General features: G+C 44.2%; 1 protein-coding gene across 1 annotated transcript in view; it reads left to right on the forward strand.

Moving 5' to 3' along the window:
- HSD17B2 (hydroxysteroid 17-beta dehydrogenase 2) overlaps nucleotides 1-21,560 on the forward strand; it is a 70,725-nt gene that overhangs the window by 45,580 nt on the left and 3,585 nt on the right. Inside the window, exons 3-4 of the mRNA XM_036834375.1 lie at nucleotides 4,918-5,103; nucleotides 19,691-19,828. Of these exons, the coding sequence (XP_036690270.1) occupies nucleotides 4,918-5,103; nucleotides 19,691-19,828 (324 nt within the window). The remainder of the gene's footprint in view (nucleotides 1-4,917; nucleotides 5,104-19,690; nucleotides 19,829-21,560) is intronic.

Consider the following 21,560-nt stretch of genomic DNA (forward strand, 5'->3'; position numbering starts at 1 on the left):
GCAGACATCCCACCTCAATTTGTCAAAAACTGACCTCATAATCTTTTTCTCTGCTGCCGGTCTGCAAATCAGTTTACCCTCCTGCATCCGACGACTCAGACACTGGCTCAAACGCCAGCACTGCCACCTAATCTGTCATTCAAGTCAGCAACCTGGGGGGTCACTTAGACCTGCCGCTTACCCTCGATTTCTGCATCCTATTGGTCCGGAGTCCTGTCAATTCTATGTCCTAGATCTTTATCATCCCGCCCCTTCCTATCATCCCCAGGCAGCTGCGGCTTAACTGGGGCCCTCATCTCCCGCCTGAGCTCCCACAATGGCCTCCTTGCAACTAGGCTTTCCTTCCCCATTGCTTTCCAAATGGAGAGTGGTCTCTACAATGTGCACATCTTATAGTGTCATCCATTTCCTGAAAACCTTTTGATAATCAGAGCCTCCATGTCTTGCATTCCTCCCACGAGCAAGGCCTATGCTTTGCCTCACTGAATGGTTCTGTGGTTCTCCATCCACCACCAAACACCTTAACAAGGATTCGAAGGCCCTTCAGGAAAATGGCCCTTCCCAAACCCTTAATCTGCAATACCTGCTGGTCCACTCAGTAAATTCTGCAATGGTTTCCAGAATAGAATTTACTAGTTTACATCTTTGCACGTCCAGCTTCCTCTTACCCAAATTTCCCTCTTGCCTCACTCCATTCCTCTAGACTTTTGCTTTTGTCCAGCTGCAGACTCTACTCTCACAGGAGATCTAGCTCAAACATCTCTTGCGTGACCCTCCTGGTAATCCAGGTAACGTCATTCACTTCCTGTTCTGGACCTTCACCTGATATCCCTTGCACACACTGGTATTACCAATTATACAAATCTGTCCACCTCTCACTCCTCGCCACAAGGTTCCTTGAGAACCAGAACCATGTCTCCAACAGGATTCTCTCAGACGCAAGTGACACAACCCAATTCAAAATTGCTAAAGCATAAAGGGAATGTCTTTTGCTTATATAACTAAAAAGGCCCACTGATTTCAGGCATGTCTGGATCCAGGCACTTAAGCAACGTCATCAGCACCCAGTCTCTGTTTCTTAGCTCTGCTTTCTCCTGTTTTGCCTTCACTTGGGGGTTTTCCGTGGAGGCCTCAAGCACTTCCTGCTTACATCCTCTTTACAGCTGATCTTCCCAGCAAAAAGAGAGCAATATTATCTGCTTCATTTGGTAGTTGAAGGAGTAGTTATTATATACAGAGCACTTACAAGAGTCCCTGACATGAGGCAAGCAGTCAGTAAGAACTCCTATTTTCCAGTCATTCAACATTAAGCACAGCCCCTGGCATATAGTAAGTGCTCAATATACATCTGAGAAATGAGAGGAGGAGAGAAAAATAGATGGTTGGTAATTAGAAATTAATTTTCAGCAAGTTTAGCAGTGTGTGGTTATTTTCTAGAAAGGTAGTTTTCCTGGCTTTGCCTTTTGCTATCCCTCTTATTATTGACTTGATGGTATCTTTAGGAGATATTCAATACAGACCCATCTGGTGAGGCCCAGAGGGACAGTATTGACCATAATGAATGATAGTGGTTCTTTTTTTTTTTTTAGGCCACGCTGTGCAGCATGCAGGATCTTAGTTCCCCAACCAGGGGTTGAACCCGTGCCCCTGGCATGGGGAGTGTGGAGTCTTAACCATTGGACCCCCATGGAAGTCCCAAAGTAGTGGCTCTTGATACGCTAATACTATCCCAGTGTCCTGGGATGAAGGGGTCCAGCGAGTACATTTTCCAAGGTATGAGCCCATGCTATTTTGGGGCCAGCCTTCTGAAGAGCAATCCTCCTCTGAGGCAGAATTACCAATACACCAATACGATACCAATACAGAATTGCCTGCTCCCCTCGAGGTCTCTCTCGACTTCAGCCTCTCAAGTCAAAAAGAAAGTGCAGCAGTAAAATAGGCTCATTAAAAATCACTAAGAAGGATGTTTGCTAAAGAACCCTCTGGGCCACGTGGATAAACCAGAAAACCTCAGCTCCTGCAAGAGGGCCAGCAACTGTGCTGTGTTCCTACACGCATATTTTAAAATTATTATGAACATATTGTTAATTATTAATTAATATTATTTAAAAACTATTATTAAGTCCTACAGGTATAATGGGCTTATTGGCCAGCTTAGAGTTCTATGGCAGGAGTTGGCAAGCTGTGGCCCTGCCTGTTTTTTTTTTTTTTAACGTTTTATTTTGAAATAATAGTAGACGCAAGCCTCCCCCAGTATTAACATCTTGCATAACTATAGTACAATATCAAAACCAGGAAACTGGCATTGGTATAATCCCCAGAGTTTATTCAGATTTCACCAGCTATATATGCAAGTGCGTATGTGTGTGTGCAATTCTGTAACGTGTAGCTTTGTGCAAAAATCACCTCACTCAAGATACAGAACTGTTCCATCACCACCAGGCTTTCTCATGCTACCTTTTTAGAGCCCTATTCTCATCTTTAACCTGTTCTCTATCTCTTTAACTTTGTCATTTAAATAATATTCTATAGATCTGCCACCTGTTTTTGTGTAGCCTGTGAGCTCAGGGTGGTTTTTACATTTCTAAATGGTTAAAAGAAATCAGAAGATTTTTTTGACACATGAAAATTATATGGAATACGAATGTCAATGTCCATAATGTTTTATTGGAACACAGCCACTCCCATTCATTTACAGATTGTCTGTAATGGCAGAGTTGAGTGAGTAGGACGTGCAGTGCTAAAATATTTACTATCCACCCTTTTATAGAAAATGTTTGCTGGCCCCTGTTCTAGGGCATTCTAAGCTGCCACCTGCATGTGGACTGGTCAAAGGTGTGCATCAGGCTGAGTGAATTAAAACCATCATTTGGAGGTGGGAGTGGAGGCACCCTCTCCTCCCATCACCATCCTCGTAATAGCTGTTGAGCTCTTACTACGTGCCAGGCATCATCTCACTTAACGCTCCTAATCACTATTGCATGTAAATGTCAGACCACCAACTCAGGTGTGCAAGAAATGTAATTTTATTTTCTATAAGTCAACGCAATTTCTATTTTGAGCCGTCTTTCTGCCACGTGGCGAAAACTGTTTCAGTCATTTTGAGCTTTATCCATTTCCCAGGGTAGCATCTTAAATTCCTGGGATGGGACATTTCATCTCCGATGGTCAGTGCCTCATGCTGGACTCTGCTGAGATGTCCAGTGCTCTGTCCAGCCCTCATGCAGGTTGGCAGCTACCTACCTCTTGGAAGCCATCAGAAAGGCACTGTTAGGGCTGGTGCCTCCTGCCATTTCTGTGCTTTTGCTGGCACTGAGGCTCATTCTGCTCCTCTACATCCCACTGGTTCTCACACTGGGGTGTGCATCAGGACCACCTCGAGGGCACGTTATATCACAATGCTGAGCTTCAACAACAATTTCTGATCACCAGTTTCTGATCCAGCAGGTCTGAGGTGGGGCTCCAGAATGTGCATTTCTAACAAGTTCCCAATTGATGCTGATGCTGCTGGTTCTGGACCACACCTTGAGAAACAGCCGGCCTAAACCATGCCGAGGCTCAGGGAACTCAGAGAATCTGCTTCAGGTCTATCTAGCTGAACACACCCCGATGTTTCTCCTCTGTAAAGAGGACCCAGGGACTTCCCTGGTGGCGCAGTGGTTAAAAATCCGCCTGCCAATGCAGGGGACGTGAGTTCAAGCCCCAGTCCGGGAAGGTCCCACATGCTGCGGAGCAACTAAGCCCGTGCGCCACAACTACTGAAGCCTGCACACCCAGAGCCCGTGCTGCGCAACAAGAGAAGTCACCGCAATGAGAAGCCCACGCACTGCAACGAAGAGTAGCCCCTGCTCGCCGCAACTAGAGAAAGCCCGTGCGCAGCAACGAAGACCCAACGCAGCCAAAAATAAATAAATAAAAATTTTTTGAAAAGCCCAGAAATTAGAAAAAAAGAGGACCCAGGTCACTCACTTCTGCTCCAGATCCCCCTCCCCCAAAAACATCTGGAGTTTTTGTATTACCTCTCTGCTACCGTTTAGGGCAATGACTCCAAAGCTTGGTTTGTACATAGGAATCACCTAGGTAGGGAATTTTAAAAACTACTAATGCCAAGGTCCCCTTTTCTCACCACCCCACAGTTTCTGATCTAATTGGCTGGGTGTGGCCCTGGGCATTGGGGTTTTAAAAAGCTCCCCAGGTGATTTTAATGTGCAAAGATGAAAAATCACTAGTTGTGGACAGCGGTTCTCCAAGTGTGGTCCAGGCCTGCAGCATCAGCATCACCTGGGAACTTGTTAGAGATGCAGATTCTCAGGCCCTACCCCAGACACCCCCCAATCAGATTCTCTGGAGGATGGGGCCTGGCGACCTGTGTGTGAACAAGCCCTCTTGGTGATCCTGGTCAGTCGAGGGGATCAGGCTGGCTGGGGAAGGGACTAGAGCTCAGGGACCCTTGCAATCTTTTTAGCTCTTGGCACTTCTAGTTTTCCGGACTAAGGAATCTTTTCTAGTCGAAGGAAAAGGGAAAGACAGGATCTTATATCATTGCACTGCATGTAAGATATATCGTCTTATATCTGCATGTCCTAAAGATATCATTCTGTCTCCACACACTCCTTTGAGGAGAACATGAGGTAGACTTTGATTAAACCTCCTCCTTGCTGTGTCATCCCTCCATAGGTATAACAAATATCTAGCTGCCAGATGTAGGAAAGGGGCTTTGGGGCAAAAGAATATACCTCCAAAAACCATTGCTTAATATTTCACAAGTAGTCAAGGAGACTAAGGTTTGAGAGTTGAAGTCATCTGCCTAGATCCTAAATCTCAAAGGGGCCCTTTTGACTTCAGAGCTTGAAGGGTTAAAAATCTTCCCACTCTCCCATCTTGCCTGACCTCAGAGTTGTTCCCTTCTGTCCTCAGGACTGTGGGCTGTGGTCAACAATGCTGGGGTCCTTGGCCTCCCAACTGACGGGGAGCTCATTCCCATGACCGAATACAAACGATGCATGGCCGTGAACTTCTTCGGGGCCGTGGAAGTCACGAAGGCATTTTTGCCTCTTCTTAGGAAATCCAAGGGGAGGCTGGTGAACATCAGCAGCATGGCAGGTGAGTTGGCCTTTCCCCACAAGGTCGTGGGTGCCAGTCATGCAAGATGTGACTCGCAGTGCTCCCTGTGGGCTGAACAAGAAAGCAGGGCACTCTCATGCAGGGCTGGGTGAAGAATAGTCAAATCGTGTGTTTACCGTTGATCTGAGTACAATAAAACCTTCCTTTCCTTTCAAATCCTTTCATGTACTGACTCTTACCTACCTTCTAACTCATCTATTCATTACTGGGGATTTAGGGCTCTCACATATCTTCACAGTGTGACTGCTAATTGCACAAGCTTCCTAGATTGGAAGGAAACCCTGCATTACAGTTAATGTCATCGTGACAGGGAACCTGTTCTCAACCCTCCCTGAATTCTGCACACTCTGTTGTTCCCTGTGAGATGAATAGCAAATGTCTTCACTCTGTTGGCACTGTCAGAGCCCTGTGTCTCAGTTGGCTGCCTGCTAGTATTTTCCATAAGACAATTCCCATCGTTCTGCAATCTCAAGGGAGTTGGGGCAGGGTGTGACATTTGATAACTCATCTCTCTCCATTTCAAAGAACAGATAGTCAACAAGTCAAGGGTTTACCAATCTCCCTTCCATAAAAATGCCCATGTATGTGATGTCTCATTCTTTCTTCTAGAACAGATATTTCCAAACTGGGTTCCTCAGAGCCTTACTCAGCTTTGAGTGGTGTCCATGGGTTGTCTTTTGGGCCACTGCACAGGTGAGAGGGAAGCCAAGAGGGTGGGCTCTGGACTCCAGGATCTGCCATCACATTAAGGAATACCACTCTTCACTGTTGGATCAGTTGGTTCTGAGTGAGATTTTTTTTTTAAAATAAAAGATCCAACTATTTGGTTGGTTGGTTTTGGTTCTTTGTTGTTTTTTTTTAAGGGAGACATTTTTGTGTATTTTCTAGACAATCGTTGTCCCTCATATTTTTCTTACCTGGTTCTAAATTAGCAACTTCTAACTTACTAGCTAGGTGAGTGTGTCACTAGCGTTGCTGTTGCCTGAGGAAGGAAGGAAGGAAAAGAAGGAAGGAAGGAAGGAAGGAAGGAAGGGAGGGAAGGGAGGGAGGAGGGAGGGAGGGAGGGAGGGGAGGAAGGAAGGAAAGGGAAGGGAAGGGAAGGGAAGGAAAGAGGGAGGGAGGAGGAGAAAGGATGGGAGAGAGACGTCTAAGGTGGTAAGAGCAATGAGTACTGTGTTTCAAATTTTATGAGAACCCCAAAATATTTCCAATTTTTTTCTACCTTGCTAAAGCAAACAAATCCTGAGAAAATACATTTGCAATATTTCACCCTAACTTTCTTCTGAACTTAGCCTTTACATTTTGACCTCTGTGGAAACCTCACTTTCTCAGTCCCTGGTACAATCTGGTACATCTGGAAAAGTCTCACATGCTCCTTTGCCTCACTCATTCAACAAATATTTACTGAAATGACTTATCATTGCCTTCTCCTTGACACAGTGACAAGGAAGATTTTCTCTTCCTCTCTTGGTTCTCAACTTTGAGCAGCTCATTCGTTCATAAGATTTTACTTACGTATCACTGATATGCACACTACCTGCTATAGGCCCAGTGTCTGGCATGAAGTAGAAGTTCATTAATAAATAAAAAATGCAAGTGTGCAGATGAATGAATGGGCGAGTGACGAATTTATCCTACAGAGGATGCCCATTCATAAACCTTCAACTTGACCTCTAAAACTTTTTCTAAGCCAAGACGTTGAATGGACTTGTCACATATTTCCACTGGAGGAAAATGTTTGAGGGTTAAAATAAATCACACACCTCACTCCTATTCTCACCACTGGACATACAAAATCTTTTATACCCAGCCTTACTAGTTCCATTCCAGTATCTTACCATCGTCACCAAGTCAACATGTCTGAAGCTAAACTTTCTATCAGCCATTCAGCGCTTCCTCTCTTGACTTCTTTCTGTTCACTCCTAGTCTTTTAGGTTTCAGAGCTTTGAGCCTTCTTGGATTTGTTTCTCCCTGTGCCTTTCTCTCCTTTTCTCCCACCCAGTCAGTCACCAAGATGTATGGAGTCTTCCTTCATCACATCCAGCTTTGAATCCTTATGTTTCAAGGAAACTCTAGAAATAGGTTCATTTGCAGGACTCAGAAACCACCCAGGGAATTTTATAAAGTTGTTAAAACAATAGCATGAAAGCAGAACAGAAAGGAAACATATGTACTTGACAGGGCAGGTGTTTGTAAGAGGACAGGAGCCAAAGATCTTAAATCATGCTTATAGTTTCCCTCATTGATGAGGGCAGAGGAGTTCAGCAGAATCCCTAGAAACTTTGCTGATGAGTGTTTTGCGAAACAATGGAAAAGATTTTTGAGCAAGGGGATAAGAAGCTAGACTGTAACACAAGAATCAGAAAAGTCATGGCATGTGTAAAAGAGACTATATAACCAACCACCAATCCACAAAATTAACATCCAATGTGTTGCCAACTTGATGATGTGTCTCTTGGCAAAGCTAATGTAACAGTAATTTTGGAAAACGTACTTATTTGGGAGTTCACCCTGGTCTTTTTCTCATTTTGAAGATGGAGGTATGGAGAGAGAGAGAGACAGCCAGTAAGTGTTCTCCAAAAGGAGTTCATGGTTGTCCTGACCCATCAGGTTGTCTTGAGTCTGGCACCTCGGCCACCCTCTGCATGACAAGAATTTCAATGATGTAGATTTATCATGGAAGTTTGCATCAGCCAGGAGGAGCTGAGCTGGAACTGCTGACTCTATTCAAGTTATCCACTGCTGCGTAGTAAATAACCCCAAAGAAAGTGTCTCAGGATACTGTGAGTAGGCAACTGGTTTGGTAGAATAGTGGTCTCTCAAATACATGCATGTCCTAAAACCTGGAACCTGGAATATGTGACCTTACCTGGCAAAAGGGACTTTGCAGGTATGATTGAGTTAAGGATCTGAAGGCAGAGATGATCCTAGATTATCTAGGTGGGTCTGATGCGGTTACAAGAATCCTTATAAGAGGGAGGCAGGAAGGTCAGACTCAAAGAGAGGTTGGAAGATGGAGGAAGGAGCTGTGAGCCAAAGAATGCAGGTAACTTTCAGAAGCTGGAAAATTCAGTGGGGATAAACTGCCTAGGTTTTGATCCTGTCTTTACCACTGACAATGGAGTGACCTAGGACAAAGTGCTGAACTTCTGAGTTGCAGCTTCTGCGTTTTACGATGGGGATAATAATGATCGTTTCTTCTTAGGCCCATGTTGAGATGAGATGAAATGACACGGTTTTAAGCATCAGCCTTGCACCTGGCACATGGTAGAGTTAGAGACCCAAAAGCCATCTGCCATGAAGAGGCTGGCTCTGTGTGCACCTGTGGCTTTTTATCCTGCCAACCGCTGGCATTGCCACCTGTGACTGTTCCATCCTGTTGCTCCCTGTCACGCACTGGCTCCTGGGCAAATAAGCCCAACAGGTCATTACTTCCACATTTGACCACATCTTCTCTGGGAGGATTTTCCACCCCCCTGTAATCATGTTTATCATCCCTCCCACAGAAATAGAATAGCTCTTTAACCTAAATCCTGGCAAGGAAGTTTGATAAATATTTAACCAAGGATTGAAGGAAGTGGGAGATGACTCTTTGATTGATTGTACAAAGGGCACTTGAAAAATCTTTATGTTTGAGAGGTCTAAAAGTCTTTTCTGGCCAGTTTTCCTCTTAAGAAATTGCAGAGTAAATACCCGTGTTATGTCGTAAGCTGTGCTTGAATGAGAACAGCTGAAAGCAAACCTTATAAAATGACTAAGGCCTCAGGGATTTTGAGCCGGTTGTGCTTTGAATCGTGCTCTTGTATTACTAGCTGGGTGATCTGGGGCAAGTAGCCCCACTTGTCTGTGTCCATTTCATCTTCTGTCGTGATAGGGTGACACAGCTCCTGAGTCTAAGGCAGCATTTCTCAACCTGAACATTATCGATATCTGGGGGAGGCTAATTCTTTCTGTGGGGGGGCTGTCCGATGCATTGTAGGATGTTTAGCAACATCTGTGTTCTTGACCCATTAGATGCAAGTAGCACCCAGTGCTGACCTTCAGATATTACCACGTGTCCACTGGGGTGGGGGTGGGGTGCAAAATCAGCCCCAGTTGAGAACTTCTGGTCTCAACTGTAGATCTAAATGCATTGTGGATTCTGAGTGTTTAGCACAGTTACTGGTACACAGAAAGTACCCTAGTAACAGGGACCTCTCTACTGAGAGACAGTAATGGTTGCCCATCACATCGAGCTATTTAAAATGCATGAAAATTACTTTACACCAAAGTAAGTGGCCTCAGAGAGTCTTACAAGTCTACAGATTTTAGGTATCTGGCAGATTTCACAGTTCCAAGCTTGAGCCTGGTCTTACTTAGTCCGGAGAAGTTGACAATGGGATCATTCCTGGATTTTTTTTTCTTGCCGAGGTAGCTGCCTTAAGGGAATCATCTGGCAAATCATTCAGCCAGTCTCAGTGCTCAGTGACGTGAGAGGAAGCCAAAGCTGAGATTCGTTTCCTTAAAACTCTCACACTAGCCAGGGCTTAGCGTAGAGTAAGGGGGAGTAAGGGGGAGAGGGGAGAGCAAAGATGGAGTGAACGTCTTCATGCTGAGTTGAATTAGATGCTTACACCCCTGAAGTCATTCAGTTCTAACATGTGCAGGATGCAGATACTGATTCCTTTTTAGATCAAGCACACTCTAGCCCAGGATCATCCAGCTGGTAAGCAATGATCAGTGCTGGTAACGGGTCTATTTAACTCCAAATTCTGTGTTCCTCTCACTTTTTCCAGATTACCAAGCAAGAACACACCAGGGAAACGGGGGGCGGGGGGGAGGGCAAAAAAACACAGACCCTAACGCTAGTACGTTTAAGCAATGATTAGAAGTGTTAGCAATTTAGGGCTTGTCTCTACCCCAGTGCTTCAAACATTATGTGTATAGTGATCAGCTGGGTGTCTTGTAAAATGCAGAATTTGACTGAGTTGGTCTGAGGGGGGCCTAAGATTCTGTCTTCTATAACTAGTTCGTAAGTGACTGCTATGGTCCCTGGACAATTTTTTCAAACTTCAGATGCATTTGATTCACCAGGAGGGCTACTTAATAACGACTGCAGGAAATCAAACTTCAATGAGATAATATTTCACACCCACTAGGATGGCTATATCAAAAAACCAGAAAACAGCACTTGATGGCAAGGGTCTGGAGAAACTGGAACTCTCCTGAGTTGCTGGTGGGAACGTAAATGGTGCAACCTCTGTGGAAAACACTTGGCAGTTCCTCAATAAATTAAACACAGAGTTACAACTCAGCAATTCTACTCCTAAGTGTATGCTCAAGAGAACAGAAAACAGGTGTTCCAACAAACACTTGTACATAGGTATTCATAGCATTATTTATAATAGCCAGAGATGGAAACAACCCAAATGTCCATCAACTGATGAATTAATAAACAAAATGTGGTCTATCCATACAATGGAATATTATTAATCCATAAAAAGGAATGAGGCACTGATACTCTGAAGGGTGAATCTTGAAAAGATTGTGCTAAGTGACAGAAGCCAGACAAAAAAGGCCATATCTTGGGACAATCCTATTTATGTGAAATGTCCAAAACAGGCAAACCCATAGCGACAGAAAGCATATTAGTGGTTGTCAGGGGCTGGGGTATGGGGGTTCCTTTTGGGGCACTGAAAATACAGAACTAGATAGTGCTATTGGTTGTACAACATTGTAAACGTACTAAAAGCCACTGAATTGTACACCTTAAAAGGGTTAAATGGTGAATTTTATGTTTTATGTATTTTACCACAATAAGAAAAAAATTCTGCCCGATCCCCAGAATTTCTGATTCAGTGGGTCTGGAGTGAGACCTGAGGGCTTGCACTTCTAACAGATTCCCAGCTACTGCTGCTTCTCAATCACACTTTGAACAAGGTCTCAGACATTGGTTTTGATACCAAACAGTTGTCGAATCCCCAGAGATTGTCAAATTACAAGGGAACAATCAGATGCTATTAGTCTCCAATTTCTGCTAACCATGCCTAAAGTTTTTTTTTTTTTTTTTTTTTTTTGGCCGTACCACGCGGCATGTGGAACTTCCCCAACCAGGGATCAAACCCACGCCCCCTGCAGTGGAAGCGCGGAATCTTAACCACCTGACCACCAGGCGGTGGTTACTTTTTTTCCTTTTTTTTTTTTTTTTTTTGGCCACGCTGCATGGCTTGTGGGATCTTAGTTCCCCGACCAGGGATTGAACCCAGACCCTCGGCAGGGAAAGCTCAGAGTCCTAACCACTGGACCGCCAGGGAATTCCCTGGACTTGGTTACTTGAGTTGAGTCCAGTTGACCTTGGAGGAGGCAGAAACCAGCTGGGAGCCCTCATTACTTTCTCCTGAGACAAGGTCATGGGTGTTCTGGCTTGGGAAGATATTAGAGAATGAGAAAGCTGCTGTGGGCATGGGACCCTGGTACCCCTATAAAAGTGTCCTGCACCTGGTTCCATATTGGAGAGAGGAGTTTCCCCAACACCAACAAGCAATGCTCAGATACCAGCAGGGTGTCCTACAATTCAACTCAATTCTGAAGTTCTCTACCTGGAGAGAGCATCAGATCCCATAGGTTAGGGCTCAGTCCTACAAGGCTGCCCCCCATCCCCACTTTGGATGCCAGTGGCAAGCCCAGGTTATCACCTGTGCTTCTGACTGATTCGCTATAGATCAGAGGTACCAACTACCCCCTCTTTGGGTTCGATTAATTTGCTAGAGCAGCTCACAGAACTCAGGAAACCTGCTTACTCACTGGATTACCGGTTTATTACAAAGGATATTAAAGGATACAAATCAACAGCCAGATGAAGAGATACACAGGGCAAGGCACAGGGAAAAGGTGTGATGCTACCACGCTCTCTGAACTAGCTACTCTCCCCGAATCTCCCTGCTCACCAACCTGGAAGCTCTCCCAACCCCCTCCTTTGGGGTTTTTATGGAGGCTTCGTTATAGCATGTGATTGACTAAATCATTAGCCATTGGTGATTGATCTCAATCTTTCTCCCCTCCCCGGGGTCGGGGTAGGACTGAAAGTTCCAACCCTCTAATCACAAGATTGGATCCACTTGCAGCCAGCCCTCCACCCATTCTTAGGAGAGGTTCTCGTTGCCTCATTAACATAACAAAAGTCCTCATTAACCTTTGCCACTCTCATCACTTAGGAAATTCCCAGGGTTTTAGAAGCCCTGTGCCAGAAACAGCGACCATGACCAAATACGTATTTATTATAAATCAAAAAATCACACCTTACCTATACAGCCTCAGGCTGAAAAGCTGCAATATTTCTGCCCTGTGTTAATAGAGCACTCGCTTGGAAAGCCCTTTCTTTTCCATAATTCCTATATGGTCATATGTTAGCTTTAGGTCAGGAACAAGAGGATCTCCTGGTAGGTGTTGATTATTATGGCTAGGATGAGTGTTGTGAGGCCCTGTGTTACCTCAGGGGACATCAAGAACATCTGAATGCTAGAACCCTGGGAAATGTTACTAACTTGTTGCTTATGCCACACCAAAGGAGTCAGGCAAAGACCAGGACCGAGCCCCCCGAGGGGGGTGTGGGGAAAGGGCCTCACAATTCTGTAAGCTCCAGGATTGTAACTTCAAGTTTCCCTCCGTGTTAGCCACGGCCAACAGTATGCCATAAGGTCAAAACAAGGACCACCAGAAAGACAAGGACCACCAGAGTGATCAGAAACATGAGTGCTGAGTTTATTCTTGCCAGGGGACAGATTCACTGAGTAGTTCCCCGAGGCAGAAAAGCTGGGTGGGGGGGACTGGTATGTTCTAGAAGAGGGGGAGGATGCTGCCTTCATGGTAGCTGCACCGAGTAGGGCTAGATGACTTGCAGTTATGAAGGATGGAGAGTCCATAGGTCTGTACGTGGTTGGTTAAAACACGTCCCATTGTTGACTGGGTGTTCCATTAAGTCGCTGAATAACAAGGTCACCCCATATTCTGAGCCATTTACCAGCACTGGCTACTTAGAGTCGATTGGAGGGAACCCCAGCATTCAGTTTTGGTACCTCCTAAGCGAGTACTGCTCTAAGGGCAAAGTTTTGCCTTTGCATTAGCCACGTCCATCAGTGATGGGGGGGAGCGTGGAATGGAGTGAGGAAGAAGTATATTGTCACTTTAAATTCAGTTGCAGCCTTGGCAGAAAATGTTTCAAAAGCTCTAGCTTGCTTAGGGGGCGCTTCTCTTATGTTTTAATATTTCAAATTAGCCAGGCCTTGATTTTTGGGCCTCCCATGCCAAACTTCAATAAACTTAATTTTTTAGTTTTATTTACCAAAATGTTAGGAGACCTTATGACCTTGGTATGGCCAAAGACCTACATGGGAGCTAGGCAGTTCTCCTGACCTAAGTGTGTTTCTTTTTAAATTTAAATTTTAATTTTTAAAAAAATTTTTGGCTGCATTGGGTCTTTGTTGCTGTGCACGGGCTTTCACTAGTTGCGTCGAGCGGGGGCAACTCTTCGTGGCAGTGTGTAGGCTTCTCATTGCGGTGGCTTCTCTTGTTGCAGAGCACGGGCTCTAGGTGCGTGGGCTCAGTAGTTGTGGCTCACGGGCTCAGTAGTTGTGGCTCACGGGCTCTAGAGTGCAGGCTCAGTAGTTGTGGCGCGCGGGCTTAGTTGCTCCGCGGCACGTGGGATCTTCCCGGACCAGGGCTCGAACCCATGTCCCCTGCGTTGGCAGGCGGATTCTTAACCACTGCACCACCAGGGAAGCCACCTAAGCGTGTCTTAAAGGGAGTATGCATTTTTAAACTTTTTATTTGGAAATAATTATAGACTCACAGGAAGCTGCAAGGAAATGTACAGGGAAGTCCTGTTCGCCCTTCATCCAGACTCCCCTAATGATAACATTTTACATAACTACAGTACGATATCAAAACCATTGGTACCATGCACAGAACTTATTCAGATTTCACCAGTTATATCTGCACCCATTTATGTGTGTGTGTTTATAGGTCTGTGCAGTTTTGTCATATGTATAGCTTCCTGTAACTGTGAATACAATCAAATACAGAATGTTTCCAGCACCATAATGATCCTGAGATACCCCTTTTATAGCCACATCCACACGCTCACCCCATACCCAACTCCTGGCAACCACGAATCTGTTTTCCATCTCTGTAATTTTCTTTCAAGAATATTATATAAATGGAATCATACAGTAATGCAACCTTTTGAAACCGGCTTTCGCTCAACATCATTTAAAGGAAATATATTTTGACCAAGGCATATGTAGCTCAAAAACAAACAAGCAAAACCGAACATATAAACAAAAAACGTTTCTTCCAGCATAGCACTAGAAAGTCTCTTTTAATTTCAGTCTCTTGAAACACAACATACCTTAGGCCCCACATCTGTGAGACTTGGATCAAGGATCAAACAGCACTGCCAGGTCACTATCCAACTTCTGAGATCACAACTTCTACAACCAAAACAGAGATCTCAGTTTTTCCAGAGCCCAAGCTGTATTAATATTTACATGTCCAGAGGACAGAAATAAATCGAAAAAAATCATAGATGTTCTCTAGAAGTGTTTAACAACCCTATCTGCCCATTGGAATCACCTGGGGGAGCTTTTAAAAATCCCAGTGCCTTGGCAAATAATAGGAAGGTCTAATAGGGAGCTTACTTTGTGCCAAACACTGTTCTAATATATTAATTCACTTAACTTTCATAACAACCCTGTGATACATGTATTATCATTATTCTTAATTTACAGATTAAAGGACAGGCACATAAACATAAACTGGTTTTCCTAACTTTAACTGCTTTTACTAATCAATGGCAGAGCTGGGATTTGAACACAGGCAGTGTTGGCTCCAGAACCTGGCTCTTAACTGCTGCCCTCTGCTAACCTCCCTTCCAGCTGGCCAAGCTCACCTCACCTTAAAAACTGTGGAGAAATGAGAATAGTCTAACCGCACAGACTGGGTTGAAACTTTGAACAAGTTGCTTTAACTTCTTTGGCCCTTCTCCCCAGTCAAAGGAAGGAATTGGATTTTGAACTCTTAAGATTTGGTGAAACTAAAAATCACTTAAATAAGAATCAGCTGGTCATACGTGACAAGATGCGAACCACAGTTGAATGTTTGATGCCAGATACTATACTGAAATTTCACCAGTTAAGCCTCAGGACTCTTCCTTTTAAGTGACAGGGCCAAACCTCAGACAGACTTAAGGGAGAAGGAGGTGATTAGCTCACCGACTGTTTGGAACCAAGTTCCGAGTCATCGTAACTCTCCCCCACCTCCACTCCCCGTTTCCGACCTCAACCCCTACCTCCAGCTTCCTGAGCTCCCTTCTCGCTCCTCTGTTTCCCTTTGTTTCCCTTCTCCTGTGTGGGGGCAGAAATGGCCCCTGGGAGTGCCGGTGTTGCACCATTATCACACTTAAGTAGCCAGGAATAAACCATAAAAGCGTCTCCCTTCCACGATCTAGGTCAGGACTCTGGCTCAGCTGAGGTCACGTGCCCAGCCCCAAGCCAATCTCCGGGTCCAGGGGATAGGATATTATGATCAGTCAGTCTGCCTCTCTGAATGAGGACAAACCGTTGACTGACAGCCTTCCTACAAAGACAGGGAGGTAAGGATGAGTGTTTCCCAAAAGGAAGTTATGTGAGCCAGACCAAAGCTTTTTTTTTTTTCATTTTGGCCACACCACGCGCGGCATGTGAGATCTTAGTTCCCCCACCAAGAATGAAACCCGCGTCCACTGCATTGGACGGCCAGGGAAGTCCCAGACCAAAGCTTTAATAATCATGTAAGAATCATGATGATAATTGACATTAGCTATTCTAGGTATCTCTACTTCAATGCCTACATTCCCCGCCCCCAGTTTGATTGGGCTATAATTGGCATATAACATTGTATCAGTTTCAGGTGTACCACATGATTTGCTACATGTATATGTTGCGAAATGATTACCACAATAAGCTTAGTTAACATCCATCACCTCACAGTTACAATTTTTTTTCTTGGGATAAGAGCTTTTAAGATTTAGTCTCTTGGACTTCCCTGGTGGTGCAATGGTTAAGAATCCGCCTGCCAATGCAGGGGACACGGGGTTCGAGCCCTGGCCCGGGAAGATCCCACATGCTGCGGAGCAACTAAGCCTGTGCGCTACAACTACTGAGCCTGCGCTCTAGAGCCCACGAGCCACAACTACTGAAGCCCATGCGCCTAGAGCCCATGCTCTGCAACAAGAGAAGGCACCGCAATGAGAAGCCCATGCACCACAATAAAGAGCAGCCCCTGCTCGCCGCAACTAGAGAAAGCCCACGCGCAGCAACGAAGACCCAACACAGTCAAAAATAAAAAATATAAATTTATGAAAAAAAAAATTTACTGTTAACAGCTTTCAAATATACAACACAGTATTGTTAACTATAGTCAGTATGTTGCACGTTACATCCCCAGAATGTATTTATGTTATAACTGGAAGTTTGTACCTTTTGACCACCTTCATGCATTTCCCCAGCACCCCACCCCTCACCTCTGGTAATCACCAATCTGTTCTCTGTATCCATGAGTTAGCGTTTTTTGTGTGTGTGTGTTTTTTTTTTTTTAAGATTCCACATATAAGGGAGATCCCATGGTATTTGTCTTTCTCTGTCTGACTTATTTTACTTAGCATAATGCCCTCAAGGTCCATAGATATGTACCTAGGAAACCATCACCACAATCAAGATAGTGAACATGACCTTCATTCCCCAGACTTCCTTGTCCCCCATTCTAACCCATATACCCTGGCCCCCCAGCAGGTAACCACTGATCCATTCTATCACTATAGATTTGTTGGCATTTTCTAGAATTATAAATAAATGGAATTATACAATACATACTGTTTTTTTGTCCGGCTCTTTCTTTCACCATAATTATTTTGAGACTCATCCATGCTGTTGTGTGTATCAAGTTCTTTCCTTCTAACAGCTGAGTTGTATTCCATTGTACGGCTGTATCACAGTTTATCAATTCAGCCAGTGGATGCTTCTTTGACCAGGGAAATCTTTGCCAAACCTGGGACCCTTAATGTCATGGGCTCAGTCATCCTGGGTTCCCCATGAGGTCTCCTGGGTGCTCTGAACCCCTTCATAATCTCGTGTTTTCCAGTGAAAGGACACCAGGAACACACCCGTATTCATTTCCTAGGGCCGCCGTAACAAATTAGAGTGGCTTAAAACAACAGGAATCTATACTGTCACAGTTCTGGCGGCCAGAAGTTCTGAAATCAAAGTGCTGGCAGGGCCACCTCCCTCTGAAGGCTGTAAGGGAGAATGCCTCCTTGCCTGTCCCAGCTTCTGTAGCCCCAGGCATTCCTAGGCTTGTGGCAGCATCACTCAAATCTCTGTCTCCATCTTGACATGGTCTGCTCCCTTGTTTCTCTGTGTCTTCTCTTTCTCTGTCTCTTACAAGGACAGCCATCATTGGATTTAGGACCCATCCTAATCCAGGATGGTCTCATCTTGAGATTTGTACCTTAATTACATCTGCAGAGAACCTTATTCCAAGTAAGGTCACACCACTTTTCTGGCTTCCTTTGCTTCTGCCTTCCATAGCTCATCCCTCACAGCTGGTCCAATGAGAGACGCAGTTTAAGGCTCAATCTCTCTCAGCTTCTACAAGAAATGTGATTCAAGTGGAATAAAGAGCATCTGCCCCCAGCACTAGCTAGCCCTCCTAGAATAAGTCCTTTCTCACACCCTCTTTTTTTTAACCCCCAATTTATTATTTTACAGTTCTACAGGCCAGAAGTCTGAAATGAGTCTCACTGGGCTAAAACCAATGTTTTGGCAGGCCTGAATTCCTTCTGGAGGCTCTACGAGCAAATCCATTTCCTTGTCTTTTCTAGGTTCTAGAGGCTGCCTGCATTCTTGGTTCATGGTCCCATTTCTCTGTCTTTAAAGCAGCAACATCAGGCCATCTCTCTCATTCCAATGCCCTTCTCTCCTCTCTTTCACTTGTGATTACATTGGACCCACCTGGATAATCCAGGCTAAGCTCATGATCTCAAGGTTGATTAGCAACCTCAGTTCCCCTTTTTCCATATAATCTAACATATTCATAGGTTCCAGAGACATCTCTGGACATCTTTGAGGGACCATTATTCTGCCTACCATACCTCTCTTTCCTATTTTCCACTTTCTCTGTATCCCTAGTGATTTCCTCAGATCTAGCTTTTAGGTAACAAATTCTCAACTGTGTTTGAACTACCATCTAATTTGTCTACTGAATTTTTTTTTTTAAGTTTAGTTGATTTACAATATTGTGTTAGTTTCAGGTGTACAGCAAAGTAGTTCATATATATATTTCAGATTTTTCATTATAGGTTATTACAAGATATTGAATATAGTTCTCTGTGCTATACAATAAATCCTTGTTGCTTATCTAGTTTATGTATAGCAGCTTGTAACTGTTAATCCCATACTTCTAATTTATTCTCCCCCCGCTTTCCCCTTTGATAACCATAAGTTTGTTTTCTATGTCTGTGAGTCTGTTTCTGTTTTGTATATCGATTCATTTGTAGTATTTTTTAGATCCCACATATAAGTGATATCATATAATTTTGTCTTTGACTTACTTCACTAATAGTCTCAGGTCCATCCATACTGCTGCAAATGGCAATATTTCATTATTTTTTATGGCTGAGCACTATTCCATTTCATATATATGGTATATATATATATACCACAGCTTCTTAAGCCAACTGTCTGTTGATGGGCACTTGGGTTGTTTCCATGTCTTGGCTATTGTAAATAGTGCTACTATGAACATTGGGGTGTATGATGTATCTTTTTAAATTAGAGTTTTCATCTTTTCTGGATACATATGCAGGAGTGGGATACCTGGATCGTATGGTAGCTCTTTTTTTAGTTTTTAAAGTAATCTCCATACTGTTTTCTATAGTGGCTGCACCAATTTATATTCCCATCAACAGTGTAATAGGGTTCCCTTTTTGCCACACTCTCTCCAGCATTTATTATTTACAGACTTTTTGATGACAGCCATTCTGACTGCTCATACCCTCTTACAGAGATGCCCCATGGTTCCCTATGGCGTGTGTTACTCCTTGTTGCAACAAGTATTAAACCCAATTTGTTCAACTACAAGCTCTGTAATGGAGAGAACAGTGCCCACTCTGCCCCCACTTCCCCAGAGATATGTCCATCCAGAACCTCAGAATGTAGGTTGGCCAAACTGGAAGGTCAGAGGCTGGGGCAGATGCTCTTTATCCCAACTAAATCACATTTAGCTTAGAAGCTGGGAGAGATTGAGCCTTATACTTGGTTTGCCATTGGACCAGCTGTGATGAAGCAGGCATGGAAAGCAAAAGCAAAGGAAGCCAGACAATGATGTGACCAAGAATATGCGTTCACCTGCATACAGAGGGCCTTTGTCTTCCTTTCTCTGCCTTAGTCACCACTGATACCAGTTCCTGGCATGAAGTAGGTGCCATCTAAATACTTAGTGGATGAACAAATGAAAACATCAGACCTGATTTTTTTTTCTCCCATTATTCCCATAGGAGGGGTTCCAATGGAGAAGATGGCAGCCTATAGCTCATCCAAGGCAGCTCTGACCATGTTTTCAGCAGTCATGAGACAAGAGCTATCCAAATGGGGAGTTAAAGTCTCTGTCATCCAGCCCGGAGGCTTCCGAACAAGTAGGTGTCTGAGCCCAAGAGCCCTGCAATATTAATTCTGGAAGGGATGCTGAAGGTCCTTTGTTCTGACAGAGTTCAAGCCGAACCCCTCAGTGGTGGACCAAAGAGGGGTTGGGATGGGTGGGCTTCTTCTAAGCATAGAGGGGCAGGTGCCAGGTTTTGCAGTGTACAGTTGCTCCCCTGCCTCCTTTCACCAAGGAATTAAGTTTTGATGTTATGTATTTTTCAAACACAACCTCCTCCCCTCTGAAGGACATGACCCACATCCTTCTACCCCGGGAGGAGATGGCCATCCTCTCCTCTCTGCTCCCTGAATTTCTGGACCCTGAGCAGATGTAGACGACCCCCATGACTCAGCCCTTAGTTCTGGGTCATCAACCATGTAATTGGTGATCGAAATGAAGACGTAAAAGACCATATCTAATAAAAGACCACGCACTGGGAGGGATGCCTAACACACTAAAGAACAAACCCTAGAGGTTTGAATATTAACCCAAATGCACCAGATAAAAATCTAAAAGAAAAGCAGAACTTTGTCTTGAAGCATTTAGCAGCCAGGATCTCCCAGAGTTGTCCAGGAGGAGCACGAAGACTCGGTGAAAGGGCTCATCTGGGAAGGAAACCGAGGGAAAGAGACCTGGGCCACCCAGGTTGAGAGGCGGGACCAGGGCAGTAGGAATGGAGGGAAGGTGAAGTCTTGAGAGGGGTTTCCAACTTGGGGACTCCCTGGGCAGGTAGGAGAGTTGAGGGGAGTTGATGGAGAAGGAGGGGGGGGGGTCAAAGATGATGCCGAATATGGCAGCCTGAGAGACAGAGCACAAAAACCTGCCTAACAGCTAGTGGAAGGGGAGAATGATGAATTTGATTTTGAACCTGGCAGGAGGATTGAGAGTTTGGTGACACAGCCAATGAAAACTTCCAACACACAGATGCAAGATTCCCTTTGGACCAGAGAGCAACCCTGCAGTTAAGTTACAGGTTCAAGGACTCACTGAAATTGTCATAGCTAGCATTTTGGGCAGCTGTTCTTATCAGGCACTAGCCATTTTCCATACATTCTTTCCTGATATTGTTGATCTTACTTTTTTAATTGAGAAATATATCATATACACACATAGTTTAATAAATTATCAATATTATAAAAATTCATGTACTTAACATCCAGATAAAAAAATAAAACATTGCCAGCTCTCAGAAGCCCTCACATGGTCCTCTCCAGTTTTAGCCCTCTCCTCCCTGCAACATGTAACCTGTCGTACTTTTTGTAACATTCGTTTATTTGCTGTTCTTGACAGTGTTCCATGCATATATGCATCCCCAAATAATAGTTTGGCTTCACTGGTTTTTGAACTTTAAATGGAATCACTGTGTATGTATTTTTTTGCGTCTGGCTTCTTTCACCAAACATTATGTTTTCACAGTTCATTTATATTGTGTGTAGCTGTAGTTCATTCATTTTCATTGCTAGTATTCTGTGAATATGCCACAATTTTTCTACTATCGATGGGATATTTGGGTCACTTTTGGACGACTGTGAACAATTCAGCTGTGGACCTTCTGGCACACCTACTGTGGCGTATGTGTGTGTGATTTTTCCTATGACATATACCCAGGAATGGGATGACTGGATCATAGATTTTAATTATCTCCAACTTTATTGGATATTTCCAGATTGTTTCCTTAATTATCATTCCAGTTTTACTCCCATCCTTTCCATATATGTCTTAATCTG

The sequence above is a fragment of the Balaenoptera musculus genome, chromosome 19 (genome assembly GCF_009873245.2).
Source record: "Balaenoptera musculus isolate JJ_BM4_2016_0621 chromosome 19, mBalMus1.pri.v3, whole genome shotgun sequence".
In the NCBI taxonomy this organism is placed as follows: Eukaryota; Metazoa; Chordata; class Mammalia; order Artiodactyla; family Balaenopteridae; genus Balaenoptera; species Balaenoptera musculus.